At 56.1% G+C, this 14,969-nt stretch overlaps 1 protein-coding gene across 1 annotated transcript; it reads right to left on the bottom strand.

Moving 5' to 3' along the window:
- Nucleotides 1-891: 891 nt before the first annotated feature.
- Nucleotides 892-6,410, bottom strand: LOC137455602 (C-signal-like). The gene is made up of 6 exons (XM_068166586.1): nucleotides 6,238-6,410; nucleotides 4,028-4,079; nucleotides 3,072-3,262; nucleotides 2,583-2,741; nucleotides 2,217-2,327; nucleotides 892-1,116 (listed from the first exon to the last, which is right to left on the bottom strand). Exons 1-6 carry the CDS (start codon nucleotides 6,382-6,384, stop codon nucleotides 1,003-1,005), a joined length of 774 nt encoding a protein of 257 aa, XP_068022687.1. The 5' UTR covers nucleotides 6,385-6,410; the 3' UTR covers nucleotides 892-1,002.
- Nucleotides 6,411-14,969: the final 8,559 nt, after the last annotated feature.

Here is a 14,969-nt window from a genome sequence, read left to right as displayed (position 1 = left end):
CCAGCAGCCCTTGGGGCTTCTTCTCAGCCCCAGCAGGCAGGCTGCTAGCCCTGCCAGAGCAGACTTCAGCTGCAGAGCTTCCCATTGCTCCTGCCACATCCCAGGATACCTGCCCACCTGGTGATGTCCCAGGGGGCTGGAGCATGATGCTCACAGCTTTTCAGCCTCCTGAGGTCAGTAGAAGCTCACAGCCACAGCAGGTGGGCAACCACCCGGTGGCACCAGCACTGCACACCCCCAGCCAAGCTTTCAGCACCCCTGGTTCTCCCCATATTCCCAGGGGAATCCCCATCCTGTGAGGCTGGCAATGGTCATGGTGGGGCTATGAGCTGCCTGCAAGCAGTGGTGGGGTCTCACACACAGCTCATCTCCCAGGATCCAGTCCATGCCATGGGGCAGAAGTGAGAAACATGGAGAGACAGGCATGGAGTCATCCCACAGGGACTGGCCACCTTTCAGTTGCTCTTGTGGAGGAGAACCTCTGCCAAGGGGCAGGGAGAGCTCCTGGTGGAGGCTTGGCTATGTCTCCAAGCCAGAACTGGGCTGATAGGAGGAGAGAAAATGGCCTCAAGTTGCACCACTTGGACATGAGGAACAATTGCTTTCCCAAAAGGGTTGTTAAGGCCTGGCCCAGGCTGCCCAGGGCAGTAGTGGAGTCTCCATCCCTGGAGGGGGTTTCAAATCCCTGGAGATGTGGTGCTGAGGGCCATGGGTCAGTGGTGCAGCACAGTCCCCCCAAGAAACCTGCAGCAAAGACACCAAGCTCTGGGTGGAAGCATGGCAGAGGCTGGGCAGACCTGCTCTGGGGCCAGCTTGGTTTTGGCAGGGACCATCTCCAGGCCAGGGCAGAGCCAGCCTCAGCAGGTCGCCAGAGCCAGGAGGAGGCACAGGTACCAACTGGCTTTATTGATCAGCAAGATGAAGGCAGGGGTCACAGGCTGCCCTGCACCCTTGCTGGAGGCACAGGCAGGTCCCTTGCAGCCCCAGAGGCAGGTCCTCTGGTCACCAAGGAATGGCTTTACCTTCCCAGTTGAGCAGGGCCCCACAGTGCTTCTCGGAGAGGGTGGGCAGCACGGACAGCAGCCCCTGCACGCTGGTGTCCACCGGCAGGTCAGCCTGCAATGGGCACCAGTGAGGGCCAGGACCCAGACCCCACCACCCTTACCAAGACCCCAACATCATTCCTGGGCACCCACCAGCACCCACTCAGCTCCTGCACATAACCTTCCACCTGAATCATAGATTCACAGAATTGCTTGGGTGGGAAGGGACTTCAAAGTTCATCCAGCTCCAACCCCCTGCCATGGGCAGGGACACCTCCCACCAGCCCAGCTTGCTCAAGCCTGGCCTGGAACACCTCCAGGGAGGGGGCAGGCACAACCTCCCTGGGCAACCTGTGCCAGAGTCTCCCCACCCTCACTGCCAAGATTTTCTTCCTCATCTCCAGTCTCAATCTCTCCTCTCCCAGCTCAAAGCCATTGTCTCTCATCCTGGCATTCCCAGGCCTTATCCAAAGTCCCTCCCCAGCCTTCCTGGAGCCCTTTCAGGTACTGGAAGGATGCTCTAAGGTCCCCCTGGAGCCTTCTCTTCTGCAGAGTGAGCAGCAGTCATGGGCAGTAGGAAGGTCCACACACCAGTTCCCCTCCCTCTACTGCCTCACAGTGAGGGAGAAAGAGCAATGCAGAGAGCCACGGGAGGTGGGGCAGGTCCCTTACATGGGAGGGTGGTTAGGTATCTCCATGCTCACTGATGGAGGTGGCTTGGGCCGGGAAGCCAGCTCCAGGCTTAACCCAACAGGACACATGAGACATCCCTGCTGCAAGCCAGGGTGGCTGCAGGGACCACCCCAACCCTGTGACAGGGACCCTGCAGGATGAGGGGAGAGCTGATGGAGCTGCAGCTTTCACAGGAAGGGGACAGGATGGGATGGTGCTGCTCCTCTCCTCCTTGCTGTCACAGTCAGGTTCTCTGCGTATCTCCAGGCTTCCCAAAGCCCTTTCCCCCTGTTGAGGCCTTCTGCTCAGCCTGGGTGTGTGCTGATGCTATGGCCCAGGAAGCACCCACACGTTCTGCAGTGGCCCAGCAAAGACATGGGCAGCCACAAGGCAGCTCGTTCCCCACTCCCAAAAGCCACATCCACCGCCTCAGGCACTTCCTCTGCAAGCTTGTAGTGCCACCCATGGGTTCCCCTCTGGACCTGCTCAGCTGGAACCCACCTCCTGGCTGCCCATGTCGGTTTTCACCCAGCCGGGGTGCAGTGCCACGCAGAGGATGCCAGCATCCCTGTAGGTCAGAGACTGGCATTTTGTGAGCATGTTGAGGGCAGCCTGGGGGAGGAAGGAGACATCAGCCATGGGCAGAAGAAAGGCCTTCACACAAGGGACCCTCCTCCCCCCCACCCCCGTTGTTGCCTCCTGGTGAGGTCTCTTCAAGAGACCTGCCCTAGTTGGGCAGTAGCTGGGCAAGGGAATGCCCAGGGAGCTCAGACAGGGATCAGCATGGGTCAGTCCCTCCACCTCATGGTCTCAGCAGCTCTGACCCCCACGAGCTGAGGAGCACAGGCAGGTCCCCATCCTCCATACCTTGCTGCAACGGTAGGAGATGACAGGCTTGAAGAAGGTCTCAGGGGTCTTCGTGATGGACCCCAGGACAGAAGAGATGTTGATGATGGCTGCCTTGCTGCAGCTCAGGCCTTTTTCTGTGCTCTCTTGGGCAGCCTTCTTCAACAGGGGCAGGAAGGCCTGGGGAGAAGCAGCCTTGTGGGAGAACTGTGCCTTCAGCCCACTCCACTGCAGCCCAGCCTGCCTATGGCAGGGAGGATGAGGAGGACCAGCAGGAAGCCGGGAGAGCCAGGGCGTCTTGCTGCAGTGCCCTACTGCTGCAGTGCAGTACAATGCAAGGGGGCTTGGGATGGGAGAGCAGCCAGAGCACTGTGCCTCCCTCCCTCCCTGTCTCCCTCCCTCAGCCCTGGGAAGCTTGGCAAAGCTCTCTGCAATCTCCAACAAGCCCATGGACAGGCTGGGCCAAAATGCCCCTCTGTGGTGAGCTCCATTTTAGAGCTTCATCCACACCTGGGACATCAGCATTGGCCCCACGGTATTGGTCTGGTAGATCCTTAGCATGTCCTCGGCGCCCACGGTGTCCAGCGAGGCCGTGGGGGTGTAGATGCCGGCGTTGTTTATCAGCAAGTTCAGGCCCAGGCCGTTCAGCTTCCTCTCCACCACCTTCACTGCAGCAGTGACAGCCGAGGGGTCTGCGACATCTGCAGTGAGACAGAGGGGGGCTGAGGTCCGGGGGACCGCCTGTAGGGCCTGGGGGGGAAGAGCAAGCGGAGGAGGCTGAGGAGCAGGCGCGCTCCCAGATGCGGCCGCCAGGTGGCAGTGTGCAGCCTCAGCCCCGCACCGCCTCCGCCTCCGCCACCGCCCGCAGCCCAAGGACCCCGCCCCGGGCCAGCGCCCCCGGCAAAGCCGAGCTGCGGACAGAAGCCTCCCCCATGCGGAGCCCAAGCAGCCACGGCCTCCTGTGCGTGGGCCAAGTCCACGACTGTGACAGCTCTGCAGAACCCAGGATGGTCTCTGGGGGAACAGTCCCCACAGGGGCTGTGCTGGGACAGGCTGCAGGATGGCTCTGCAAGCTCCCACAGCTCCTCACCAGGGGCTGGGTTCATCTCATGCTGTTTCCATGGGAGCTGCCTTCCTCCCACAGCCCTCCTGGCCCCACTGGCATTTGGGATCAAGGAAGCTCATCTGCATGGCACAGCAAGGCTGTGGTGACTCAGCTGGGGAAGCTGGAGGACACCCAAGATGGGGATCAAGAACCTCCTGGTCCTGTGGCCACAGAACAAGGAGGCTCCAGGATATGCAGCACTGGGGCTGAGCCAGGGCTGGAGAAGCTGGGCTTTTGGCAGCACCATTTGAGCCAGCTCTGAAGAACTGGATCCCCATGTGGGGCCTGAAGGCAGGGAGGGAAGGCCAAATGCTGCAAGTGTGGCCAGCAGGCACAAATTCACCATCCCAGGGACACCTACCCAGCTTCACAAGAACCAGGTTTGGGTGTCTGGATGCCAGATCTCTCAGCCCCTACAAAAGAGACATGAAACAATCAGCATGAGGTGGAGGTGATGCCAAGCATCATCCTGGGCCACCAGCAGTGGTCCACCCGGAGGGAAACATCTCCCAGCTGTTACTCAGCTCTTGAGAATGGTTGGACTGGGCACCTGCCTAGCCTCTCAGGCTTCTTCTAGGCTCCACAAAGCAATGTACTCAGAGAGTGGCAGGGCCACAACTGCAGCATGGCCACGCTCCCAAAGGGCCTATGTGGACACCCCAGGTGGAGCCACAGCAAGGGAGGAGACCAAACTGTCAAGAACCAGCTCACCTGGGAAATTATTCAGACTGGCCAGGGATATGTCCAGGAGTGTCTCCCTGAGGCTGCTGAAGTGAGATGGAGGAGCAGTGGCTGCCAGTGCCAAGATCAGACCTGATGCTGGGTCCTGTTTGGAGCTCACTCCCAGGACCCACTCTGCTCTGGACACTACGTCTTGCCCACCCCAGGGACCCACCCTTGGCACATTTGCTGTGATTGTTTTCAGCAAGCATGGAGGCTTCAGAAGCCCTTCCCAAAAAGTCAGTGTTCAGCCTCAAGGTTCCCAGCAGCTCCTTGCTCTCAGATTTCTCCAGCTCCAGCAGGTTTCAGACAGGAGAAGCCAAAGCAGCAGGTTGGATGTGTCCAAAATGATGCTTTAGCAGCTGAAACCCTCAGGGAATGCTGCAGGAGAGATGCAGGTTGGTGGCTTCTTGTGAGGGGATCTGTCCTACCAGCATGGAGCAGAAGAGCTGCTGGCACTGGCTGTGGTCCACCTGCAGTTATCTGTGGTCTTCCCCACCAGGCCTCATGATCCTGCATTCCCTCTAGGCACAGGAAATGATGGAAAAATCCATCTAAATGCTTTGTGATGACCAACAGATGGTTCTCCTCCCCTGTTTTGCCCAGATGTTGGCCTCAACTGACTCGCCTCCTGTGGTCACGGACTTCAGCAGCAGCACCGTGCAGATGCTGCCCTCACCCTAGCACAGATGGCCAAGGCTTAGAGATGGCTAAGAGCAATGCTCAGGGACTACACTGGGGGGAAACTGCCTGCAGCCCAGCCCTGTAAAGAGTCCTCTGACCTCATCATTGCCCAAGCCCAGCAAGATGTTTGGGGGAAAGAGCAGGGCAAGAATAAGACACCTGAGCTAGCTTTGACCCTGCCAGCTTGGGCACCAAGAGCAGCCCCCTGGGCTGCTGCCAGGGTGGACTCTCACTGCACTGGGATCTCTGCTGCTAGCAGGGAGAAGCTGATGTCACTGCCAAGGGCTGGACTGCAGAAAGTCTCTGCCTTGGACTTGCTCCTCTGCAGACCAAGTGCTCTGTCACAGCTTGTGCCACACCTTGGGGAGCAGGAAGTCAGAGGGAGGACCTGCAGGCAGGAGCAGACAGGACAGGTGACTCTCAACTGCCCACCAAAGGATTGCAACCCATGGATGGCATCTTCAGCAGAGAGCTGAGGGATCCCCAGGGTCAAGCCTCCTCTTGCCTGGCTGGTGTCCCAGGAGGACTCTGTGCCTTCTGCCTTTGATCCTGATCCCTGTGTTCCTGGATCCACATCCAGAATCTGTCTCCTGAATCTGGTTCCTGTCTGCCCAGAGTGTGCCCCAGTGCCAGTGGTGCCATCATTGCCATCAGGGTTGGACCTCGGGTGAGTATCCATTGTGTGTCTCATTGGTGTCTTCCTTTTAGCTTCTCCTTCCTCTTGTTCCTGCTCCCTCCCAGCTCTCCAGCTTTCCCTTTGGGGCTTCACAGAGAGCCTCCTCTTCTCCAGCCTACCCGTCTCCATCCTCCTCAGCTAATCCTCCCCAGACCTGTTCTCCAGACCCTTCAGCAGCCTTGTTGTCCTGCCTGGACCCAGCTCCGTGAGAGTTGGCACCGTGCCCGTGGGCAAAGCCTTGGCACGCGAGGCCGGCTGGGCTGCAGCCACCGGCAGCCGGGCAGCGGCATGCCCAGGGTGGCTCTGCCTCAGTGCCACTCACTGCCGAGTGGAGCTGCAGATGACTTGCCCAGGGCATGGCCACGGCGCAGTCCGAAGTCCCTTTGCCACCACCTTGCTGCAGTCATCGTGGTGAAGCAGCTCACGCGTGACCTCTGCCTGCACCCATGGGTGCTGCTGACTCCCCAAGCTCCCCAGCACCTTGCACTGACCTTGGCCCGCGGCCCGTCGGGGTCCCGGCAGGTGGCGAAGATGCAGGTGGGCGGCGTGGGGACCCCCAGCAGCTGCCTCACCAGCTCCAGCCCGATGCCGCGGTTGGAGCCGGTCAGCAGCACGCTCCGTGCCCGCCCTGCAGCCATCGCTGCCGCCCCCGAGGCCCCGGCGGGGGCGGGACCCGCTCGGCACCGCCTCCCTGGGCTGCCCGCGGCTGGGGAGGTGTCTGGGGTTTGCCCGGATCTCCTTTAGTCCTTTCCATCTCCTGTTCCGTGTGAGCTCACTGTCACGGTCCGGTGGTGTCCGAAGTTAAAGCCGCAGCTGGAATGCAAGGTGCTGTGTGCGGCTGAGCTTAACTCCTGATTGATGCCCAGTTGGACCTTTCCTGTGACTAACTTTACACTCGGAACAGAATTAAGAGTCAAATGCATTTAAATGCCTATAAGGGTTTGTTAGACTGCAAACAGATACCGGTGGCGGTCGAGCGGTGATGACGCAAAGAGGGGGAGGGAGCAGGGCCGGGCGGGACGGCAGCTCTCTGCCCCTCTCAGCGGCGGCTTCTCGCTCTGAGGCTCATGCCAGGGCATGCAGGCAGGGACGGGCAGGTAGGCACACAGGTAGGTATGGCAGGTAACAACCGCCCCTTCCCTCAGCAGACAGTTTCCATGCAGTTTCCCAGCCAGGCTTTTGTAGTTCCGCTCTTGCCGCCAAGCAGCAGCCACCTGCCCGGATTGGTCAGCAGAGGGCGCACCTAAAGCCATCTCCAGGGCTCTCCGACCTGCCCCTGTATTTGCTCAATCTCGGGGTGGCTAAAACGCCACTTGTTCCCCTAAGAAGTTAGACGCCAACCGCTCGGGTGTCGCGTAACTAGTTAGCATGCCAGAGTCTTGTTCGTTATCGGAATTAACCAGACAAATCGCTCCACCAACTACCCTGCACTACCACCCATGGAATCGAGAAAGAGCTCTACTGCCATTGCCACCGGGAAGTCTCCTCAGTTCGAAGGCCCTTATTTGAGCCCAGGGGAGCAAGTGCCAAGCTACCTTGTACCAAACCATTATCCCTGATGACTTTCCCAGCGATATACATGTTTCAGTCCTGTCTAAGGAGTGGTTTCTGCTGAAGGTCCTGGTGACATTTACCGGGTAATGCACGAGAATGGGGAAATTTAGTGTGTTCCACAGAGGAATCTAACTTTAGCTGAGAGAGTTTAAATTCAAAGTGTTTAGTGCAAGCTGTTAGGAGTTTCTGTTTCAGAAACAACGTCACTCCCAAATGAAGACTCCATGAGGAATCTGTGGTACACGAGCACAAACCTGAATCGCCTCAGTCCCTGTTCTCTTTCTTTGTCTCATTTGTGAAGGCACAAAACAGGTTTCTTATTTTCTGTTTCTTGAATTTTTGAATCACCTGCATCTGAGATAGCCAGAAAGGGAGATGAGCTGAAAATGTGAACTTTAGTACTCATTGCTGTAGATAGGGTTTTGGCTTAGATGGATAGCATCAGCAAACAACGGAATTATATAGCATAGCTGGGTGTGAGAGACTAAAAGTTGGCTCTCCAGGTGTGACTCAACAAAGATAAAACCACTTGCTGCTTGCCCAGACAATAGCTGATATGTGTTGGGCAGAGCCACTGGAAGGAAGGTGCAAAGATCATGTAGGAATCCTGTCTACCAATCCTGGATGCAAATCACCTTGTGATTGCATCGTGATAACACTGGACTACAGCTGGCCTACAACAGTGACCCAGCCATCACGCCTTCAGGACAAGATAATCCCCTCCCATCAAGTACCCTGGAAAGGGTAGACAATGGGTTCACCACCTGTTTCCTGATGTGTAATGAGTGTGGGGGCTTGTCTGGATGGAGATGGAGGAGGTGGAGGGTCCCCCCACCCCCCATCTAGACCTCTGCCCATACACACAGAGATACACAGAAAAGATTTCTGGGTGAACGATACCTGGACATTTACCTAAGGATGATTTCCTGGCCCTGGAATTCCTGAAGGACAATACTTGGATACATACCTAAGGACTAAAAACTGTATAAAAGACTTGAACCACTACTGGCTTGCAGAAGAAAAATGTGGGGGACTGTGTATCCCGGACTGGATGTTTAAAGGAAGAAAAACACAGGAGAAAAACTGAGATGAAGGAAAACACAGGAGAAGGACCATGCCGCTGAGAAGGAAAAGCCCAGGACAGTGCTGCCCCAGAAAAAAAGAGGCTGCCCAGAGGCTCTTCTCCAGCCAAAGCCTCAGCACCCTTTCTCTACAGACCCAGGCTGCCCAGAGGACCACAGCTCTTCTCCAGCCAGAGCCTCAGCACCGTTCCTGTACCAACCCAACATCTCCTGCAGCACCTTTCCTCCACAGACTCAAACTGTCTTGGGGGGGTGAGGGGTGTGGTAATATAATTCCTTTCCTCTTCTCTCTCTCTTCTCTCTCTCCCTCTCTATTTTCTCCCTCTCCCCTTCTTATGTCCACTTTATTTATGCAATAAATAGTCTAGCTGTTGATATTTTGGCCTCGTTTGTGCCTCTCATTTCACATCACAGGAATATTCATAAGAACTGAGTCTCTTTGCCTCTCCAGACCGAGATACTGGGGTGGATTGTGGCAGTTGGAAGTGGGAACTTTAGCCTAGTCCTTGACTGAAAAGACTGAAAATAAATCACAGAACCACAAACAGTTCTTGCTCACTTTTCTTCTCCTGTCGCTTCTGCTTGCAACTTCTCTCTCCTGTGGCCTTTCCAGGGGATCTCCGTTTTGACTACTGAGTGAGGTAACAGGAAGAAGGGAGGGAGGAGGTGAGGAGGTGAACAGTTTCTGGAGCCATCCAGGGGGGTCTGAGGAGTTTCTGTGTTGTTTATAAATTGTAAGTATATTGTACATCTCTTGTATATCATGCACATATTCATTGCACTTCATGTTTCTAGTTTGTAGTTGGCTTGTAAATAGAGCTTAATTTGCTTCCCTCCCAAACTGAGCTGGTCTGCAATTTTAGTTTTGGAGATCTTCCAGTCCAAACCCCCTTGCCCCCCAGAGCAGGACCATGGAATCCAGCACAGGTGACGCAGGAACACATCCAGACAGCGTTGGAAAGGCTCCAGAGAAGGAGACCTCACAACCTGTCTGGGGAGCCTCCTCCAGGGCTCTGTAACCCTCACAGTGAAGAAGTTCTTCCTCCTGTTGAGCTGGAGCCTCCTGTGCTGTAGTTTCCATCCATTGCCCCTTGCCCTATCCCAGGGCACAGTGAGCAGAGCCTGTTGCTGTCCCTTCCTTCCTGACATCCAACCCTCAGACACTGATAGAAACCGATCAGATCCCTCTCAGCCTTCTCCTCTCCAGGCAGTGCTGCAGTCCCTTCAGCATCCTTGTAGCCTTCCCTTGAACTCTCTCCAGCAGATCCCTGTCAATCCTGAACTGGGGAGCCCAGAACTGGATGCAATATTCCAGGTGGGGCCTCAACAGGGCAGAGTAGAGGGGGAGGAGAACCTCCCTGGCCCTGCTGGACACACTCTGCTGAATGCACACTAGGATGCCATTTGCCTTCATGGCCACCATAGTACTTTGCTGTTCTGTGTAGAACTTGCTGCCCACCAGGACTCCAAGGTCCTTCTCCACAGGGCTGCTCTCCAACAGATCACCTCCAAGTGTGCCTGGGGTCGGCCCCGGGGTGTGGGGGGGGCAGAAGGAAGAAGAGGAGGCTGAGGAGCAGGCGCGCTCCTATATGCGGCCGCCAGGTGGCAGTGTGCAACCTCAGCCCCTCTCAGCTCCACACCTCTGCGACCGCCCGCAGCCCAAGGACTCCACGCCGGCGCCGCGACCCCGGCAAAGTCAAGCTGCGGACTGCTGCCACCCCCATGCTGAATCCCAGCAGCCACGGTCTCCTATGCGTCGGCCAAGTCCACGCCTGTGACAGCTCTGGAAAACCCAGGACGGTCTCTGGTGGGACAGTCGCCACAGGGGCTGTGCTGGGACAGGCTGCAGGATGGCTCTGCAAGCTCCCACAGCTCCTCAACAGGGGCTGGGTTCATCTCATGCTGTTTCCATGGGAGCTGCCTTCCTCCCACAGCCCTCCTGACCCCACTGGCACTTGGGATCAAGGAAGCTCATCTGCATGGCACAGCAAGGCTGCGGTGATTCAGCTGGGGAAGCTGGAGGACACTCAAGATGAGGATCAAGAACCTCCTGGTCCTGTGGCCACAGAACAAGCAGGCTCCAGGATATGCAGCACTGGGGCTGAGCCAGGGCTGGAGAAGCTGGGCTTTTGGCAGCAGCTTAACTCCTGATTGACATCCAGTTGTACCTTTCCTGTGACTAACTTTATACTCTTGGGAACAGAAATAAGACTCATCTGCAATGAAGTGCCTAAAAGGGTTTACTAGACAGGCTGGCAGCACAGATGCAGCAGGCAGGCATGTAGGTATGGCAAGCAGCAGCCACCTGCCCGGATTGGTCACATAGGGCACAACCAAAGCCATCTCCAGGGCTTCAAACCTGTCCCTGTCCCCAGGTATTTCTGCCGCCTTCACCACTAGGGAGTCCGCAGGGTCCAGAGGGAGTCTCCAGATTTTAAAGCCCCTTATTTGAGCCCCATGCCAAGGTCCCTTGTACCAAACTATTATCCCTAAGACTTTGCCAATGATGTTGAGCCACATACATTTTTTGTTCCCTTACACCGAGTGCATTCCCATCTCGGGGTCTGCCGGCAGCTCCAGGGTCCCTGTGATTGACCATGGCTGTGGTGCAGGGGAGAAGGATTGCCGAGGGTTGGTATGGGTTTTTTTTGGGGGGATATCTTCAGCGCCCTTGGCACAGCAGTGTCATGTCTGTGATTTCTTCACCCACCCCTGGTGGCTCCCAGCATCCAGCTATGGGAACCACCAGGGGTGGGTGAGGAAATCACAGAACCTCATGTGAGAGCAGTACTGAGGAAAAGGCCTTGGGGGTGTCAGTTGGTGACAAACTCCCCAGAAGCCAGCAATGGTCACTGGCAGCCCAGCAAGCAGCTGTGTGCTGAGCTGCATCCAGAGCATGCAGAGCAGCAATGCAGGTAGGGGATTCTGTCCCTCTGCTCTGTGCAGCTACAGAACCAGGCCTCCAAGCACCCCAACCTGGTCATCGACACTCTCAGTAGGTGCCCCAAGGTGGGGTCCCTTGTACTGGTTCCACTCTCCACTGCCCATGAGGGAGCTGTGCCTATGAACAGACACCAGGCACTGACATCCCTCCTGCCTGTGGCCAGCCCCAAGGGAACATCCCCATGGGGACACAGAGGACCCCATGGCAGCAGGGGGCTGTGGGCTCTGACCTGCCCTGTGTTGGCTTTGCAGATGTCTCCAACCCTGCCAGCATCAAGGCAGCTGCAGCCACAGTTGAGAAGCACCTGGGGGGCTCAGGGCTGACCCTGCTCATCAACAATGCTGGGATTGCCAAGATCACTATGCTTGAGGATGAGACCCTGGAGGACATGACAGAGATCTACACCACCAACACTATTGGTCCCCTGCTGATAGGACAGGTGAGAGCCTCACCCAAGCTGGGCTGTCCCAGTGGAGTATAAAGTACAGGTGGGAGAGGGTCCTGCCTCTGCTCAATGGGACGCTTGTGAAGCTGCAGCCTGCAGTTCAGGAACTGGAGCCTGTGGGGATGATTTGTGCCTCCATGTCCTCTTCTCTCCCCCAGGGCATTCCTGCCCTTGCTGAAGAAGGCTGCCCAGGGGAGCCCAGGCTCAGCACTGAGCTGCAGCAAGGCAGCCATCACCATCTCCAGCATTGCTGGTTCCATTGCTTTTCTCTTTGGTTGGGATCTGATGCAGTTTGCCTTCAGGCCATGTCAGCAGGCCATGCTGAGCACAGATTTGCTGTCCCTGCCCTGGCACCAGGACATGGCCCCCTAGAGCCAACCTTCCCCTGCCCCCAGCAGCCTCTCCTGTGTCCCCACAGGCTGCTCTCAACATGCTGACCAAGTGCCAGTCCCTGGGGTATGGGGATCACAGCATCCTCTGCGTGTTCTGCACCCAGGCTCGGTGCCCTGAAGGGCTGAGGGGCTGATCCTCCCTTCCTCCCACCACGGGCAAAAAAAATGAGACTCAGACAAACAGATTGCAAAAGTGGTGGAAAGTTTGAATAGAAAAGCAGTGAATATTTTACAGAGAACCACAAACACAGTGACAGAAGAGAGAGATCCCAAAGCATACCCACAAGCATCCCATCCCCACCTGAGGGTACACCCAAACCCCCCAGGGCTCTTTCTCCCCCACCCACCTCCACTGTTAGGCTCAGCTGCACCATTTGAGCCAACTCTGAAGAACTGGATCCCCATGTAGGGCCTGAAGGCAGGGAGGGAAGGACAAATGCTGCAAGTGTGGCCAGCAGGTACAAATTCACCAACCCAGGGACACCTACCCAGATTCACAAGAACCAGGTTTGGGTGTCTGGATGCCAGATCTCTCAGCCCCTACAAAAGAGACATGAAACAATCAGCGTGAGGTGATTTTTTTAGAATAAAACAAACCAGGTTGGAAGAGACCTTCAAGATCATCGTGTCCAACCCATCAACCAATCCAACCCACCCAAACAGCTAACCCATGGCACCAAGCACCCCATCAAGTCTCCTCCTGAACACCTCCAATGACGGTGACTCCACCACCTCCTTGGGCAGCCCATTCCAATGGGCAATCACTCTTTCTGTATAGAACTTGTTCCTAACATCCAACCTGAACCTCCCCTGGCACAGCCTGAGACTGTGTCCTCTTGTTCTGGTACTGGCTGCCTGGGAGAAGAGACCAACATCCGCCTGTCTACAACCTCCCTTCAGGTAGTTGTAGAGAGTGATAAGGTCACCCCTGAGTCTCCTCTTCTCCAGGCTGAGCAATCCCGGCTCCCTCAGTTTTTCCTCATAGGGCTTGTGTTCCAAACCCCTCACCAACTTCGTCTGGTGCGTGGCCGGTGGCACGGAGCTCCCCCTGCTGTTTTAAGCAGGGGTGGTTCGTGACCATCGGAACTGGGGGTACCGCTTGAGAATGCAGAACCTGCCCTTCCCCCACCTTTGTTCTCTGGGAGCTGCAAGTGGCAGGGAGCAAAGTGGGGGAGGGGCAGTGGCAAGCAGACCAGAGTCAGGTCCATTCTTGCTGCAGGGATAGGGCCAGCCGTGGCGAGCGGCCGACCGCAGCTCCCAAAACTGGAGAAGGCTTATGGGGATTCCATCTGGAAAGCCATTCTCAAGTGCTCTGAGAATACGTTTATGTCTTTGGCTGACAGTGCTGTTTGAGTGCCCGAGGGCTGGAGGTGACTTTGATTCTGCACTGCAGTGGTAGAGATGTGTCGTAGGGTTGGAAGGGTAAGGCCAAAAAGCCTCCTCCCTCCCCCCTGTAAAGTAAAGGGAAAGAAAGTTGAAAAGGGAAAAAAAACTCACAGCTGAATTAGCAAAGCAATGGGTGCTGTATATTTACAAAGCAATATAGGATATGCAGGGGAATTTACATAATTTACAATATTTACAATACATACAAAAATATACAACAAAGTAGCACAGAAATGAGAGTTTCCCCCCCCCTCTGCTGAGGGGGTTCCCCACCTCTGCTCCCCCTTCTCTCCCCCTTTCCCCAGAGAGGGGTTAGAAAGAGAAGAAAAGAGAAAAAAAATTAGAAGCAGTTATGTGTTAATTGGAAAGCAGTTAATACAGGCCTTGCAGTTTATCAGTTTCAAGGTCAAGCCTTGGCCGAAAGCCCAGAACGCTGTGAGCTGCAAAGCCACCGAAGGAGGGAAGATAGACTGACCAGAAAAGTGCAGGAATGCCCAAGATATTCTGCTGCACTCCCAGTTCAGAAGGTGCTTCCTCCCAATCTACCAATGAAATTAGTTTAGATCCGTCTTTTTCGTTTACAAACATCCGACCACCATATTCCTTTTCTTAAGGGGACAGCCTCAAACGGTCACAAGATGGTGGGAGCCCTACTGTGTACTGAGTGACGGCAGTGGCTCTGTCCGTGTCATGTACCAAGCAGCGGTGGTGGCCCTGCCCATGTTGTTCGGTAGTGGCAGCAGCCCTGGCTGTGTGCTTGGGCGGCAGCGGAGGCAGCCCCGGCTGTGTGCTCGGAGCGGCAACAGCGGTGGCCCCGGCTGTGCACTCGGGCTGCGGTGGGGGGGGGCCCTAATCTCTTCCCCAATTTTTGGAACAGTTCTTAAAATGGCACCTAGCATCTGGCTCCACTTCTCTTTTCAGCAGGTTGTGGTGCAGCCCCTCTCTCTTCTGGGGGAGGGCTGTGTAGCCAGATGCTGTCATGCCATTGGCCACGCACCAGGCGACCCCCTGCAGCCCATCAGAAGCTCACACAATCGCCCTGACAAAAAAACTTGAGCCTCAACTTCCAAAGCCAACAACACCCAGATCTAAATTTAAACTCTCCATCTTTTTTGCAATCCGATCTGCAGAGTGGCCACAACAACCAACTCCTGCCTGGCTACACCAAGAATGTGATGGGTTGAGGCAGACCCCCCTGCCCACCACGGGCAGATATGAGACTCAGACAAACGGATTGCAAAAGAGGTGGAAAGTTTGAATGTGGTGAATGTTCACAGAGAACCAGAAGCATAGTGACAAAAGAGATCCCAAAGCACAGCCAGAAACATCCCATCCCCACCTGAGGGTACACTCAAGATCCCGAGGGCTCTTTCTTCCCCCGCCTCCCCTCCACTGCTAGGCTAGCATCAGCTGGCCAGAT

This window comes from Melanerpes formicivorus, unplaced genomic scaffold (genome assembly GCF_026170545.1).
Source record: "Melanerpes formicivorus ecotype bairdi unplaced genomic scaffold, bMelFor1.0.p_v2 SCAF_102, whole genome shotgun sequence".
Classification (NCBI taxonomy): Eukaryota; Metazoa; Chordata; class Aves; order Piciformes; family Picidae; genus Melanerpes; species Melanerpes formicivorus.
Note: the sequence above shows the minus strand (reverse complement) of the source record. Positions and strands in the feature narration are given on the sequence as shown.

Bases quoted from the DNA above. Each gene is read 5' to 3' on its own strand.
- LOC137455602 (XM_068166586.1), bottom strand. From the start codon at position 6,384: ATGGCTGCAGGGCGGGCACGGAGCGTGCTGCTGACCGGCTCCAACCGC. The intron at 3,263-4,027 runs GTAGGTGTCCCT...GTCTCACTGCAG, and splicing joins CCTGGTTCTTGTGAAGCTGG to ATGTCGCAGACCCCTCGGCT. The intron at 2,742-3,071 runs GTGTGGATGAAG...GCTTCTCCCCAG, and splicing joins GGCCAATGCTGATGTCCCAG to GCCTTCCTGCCCCTGTTGAA.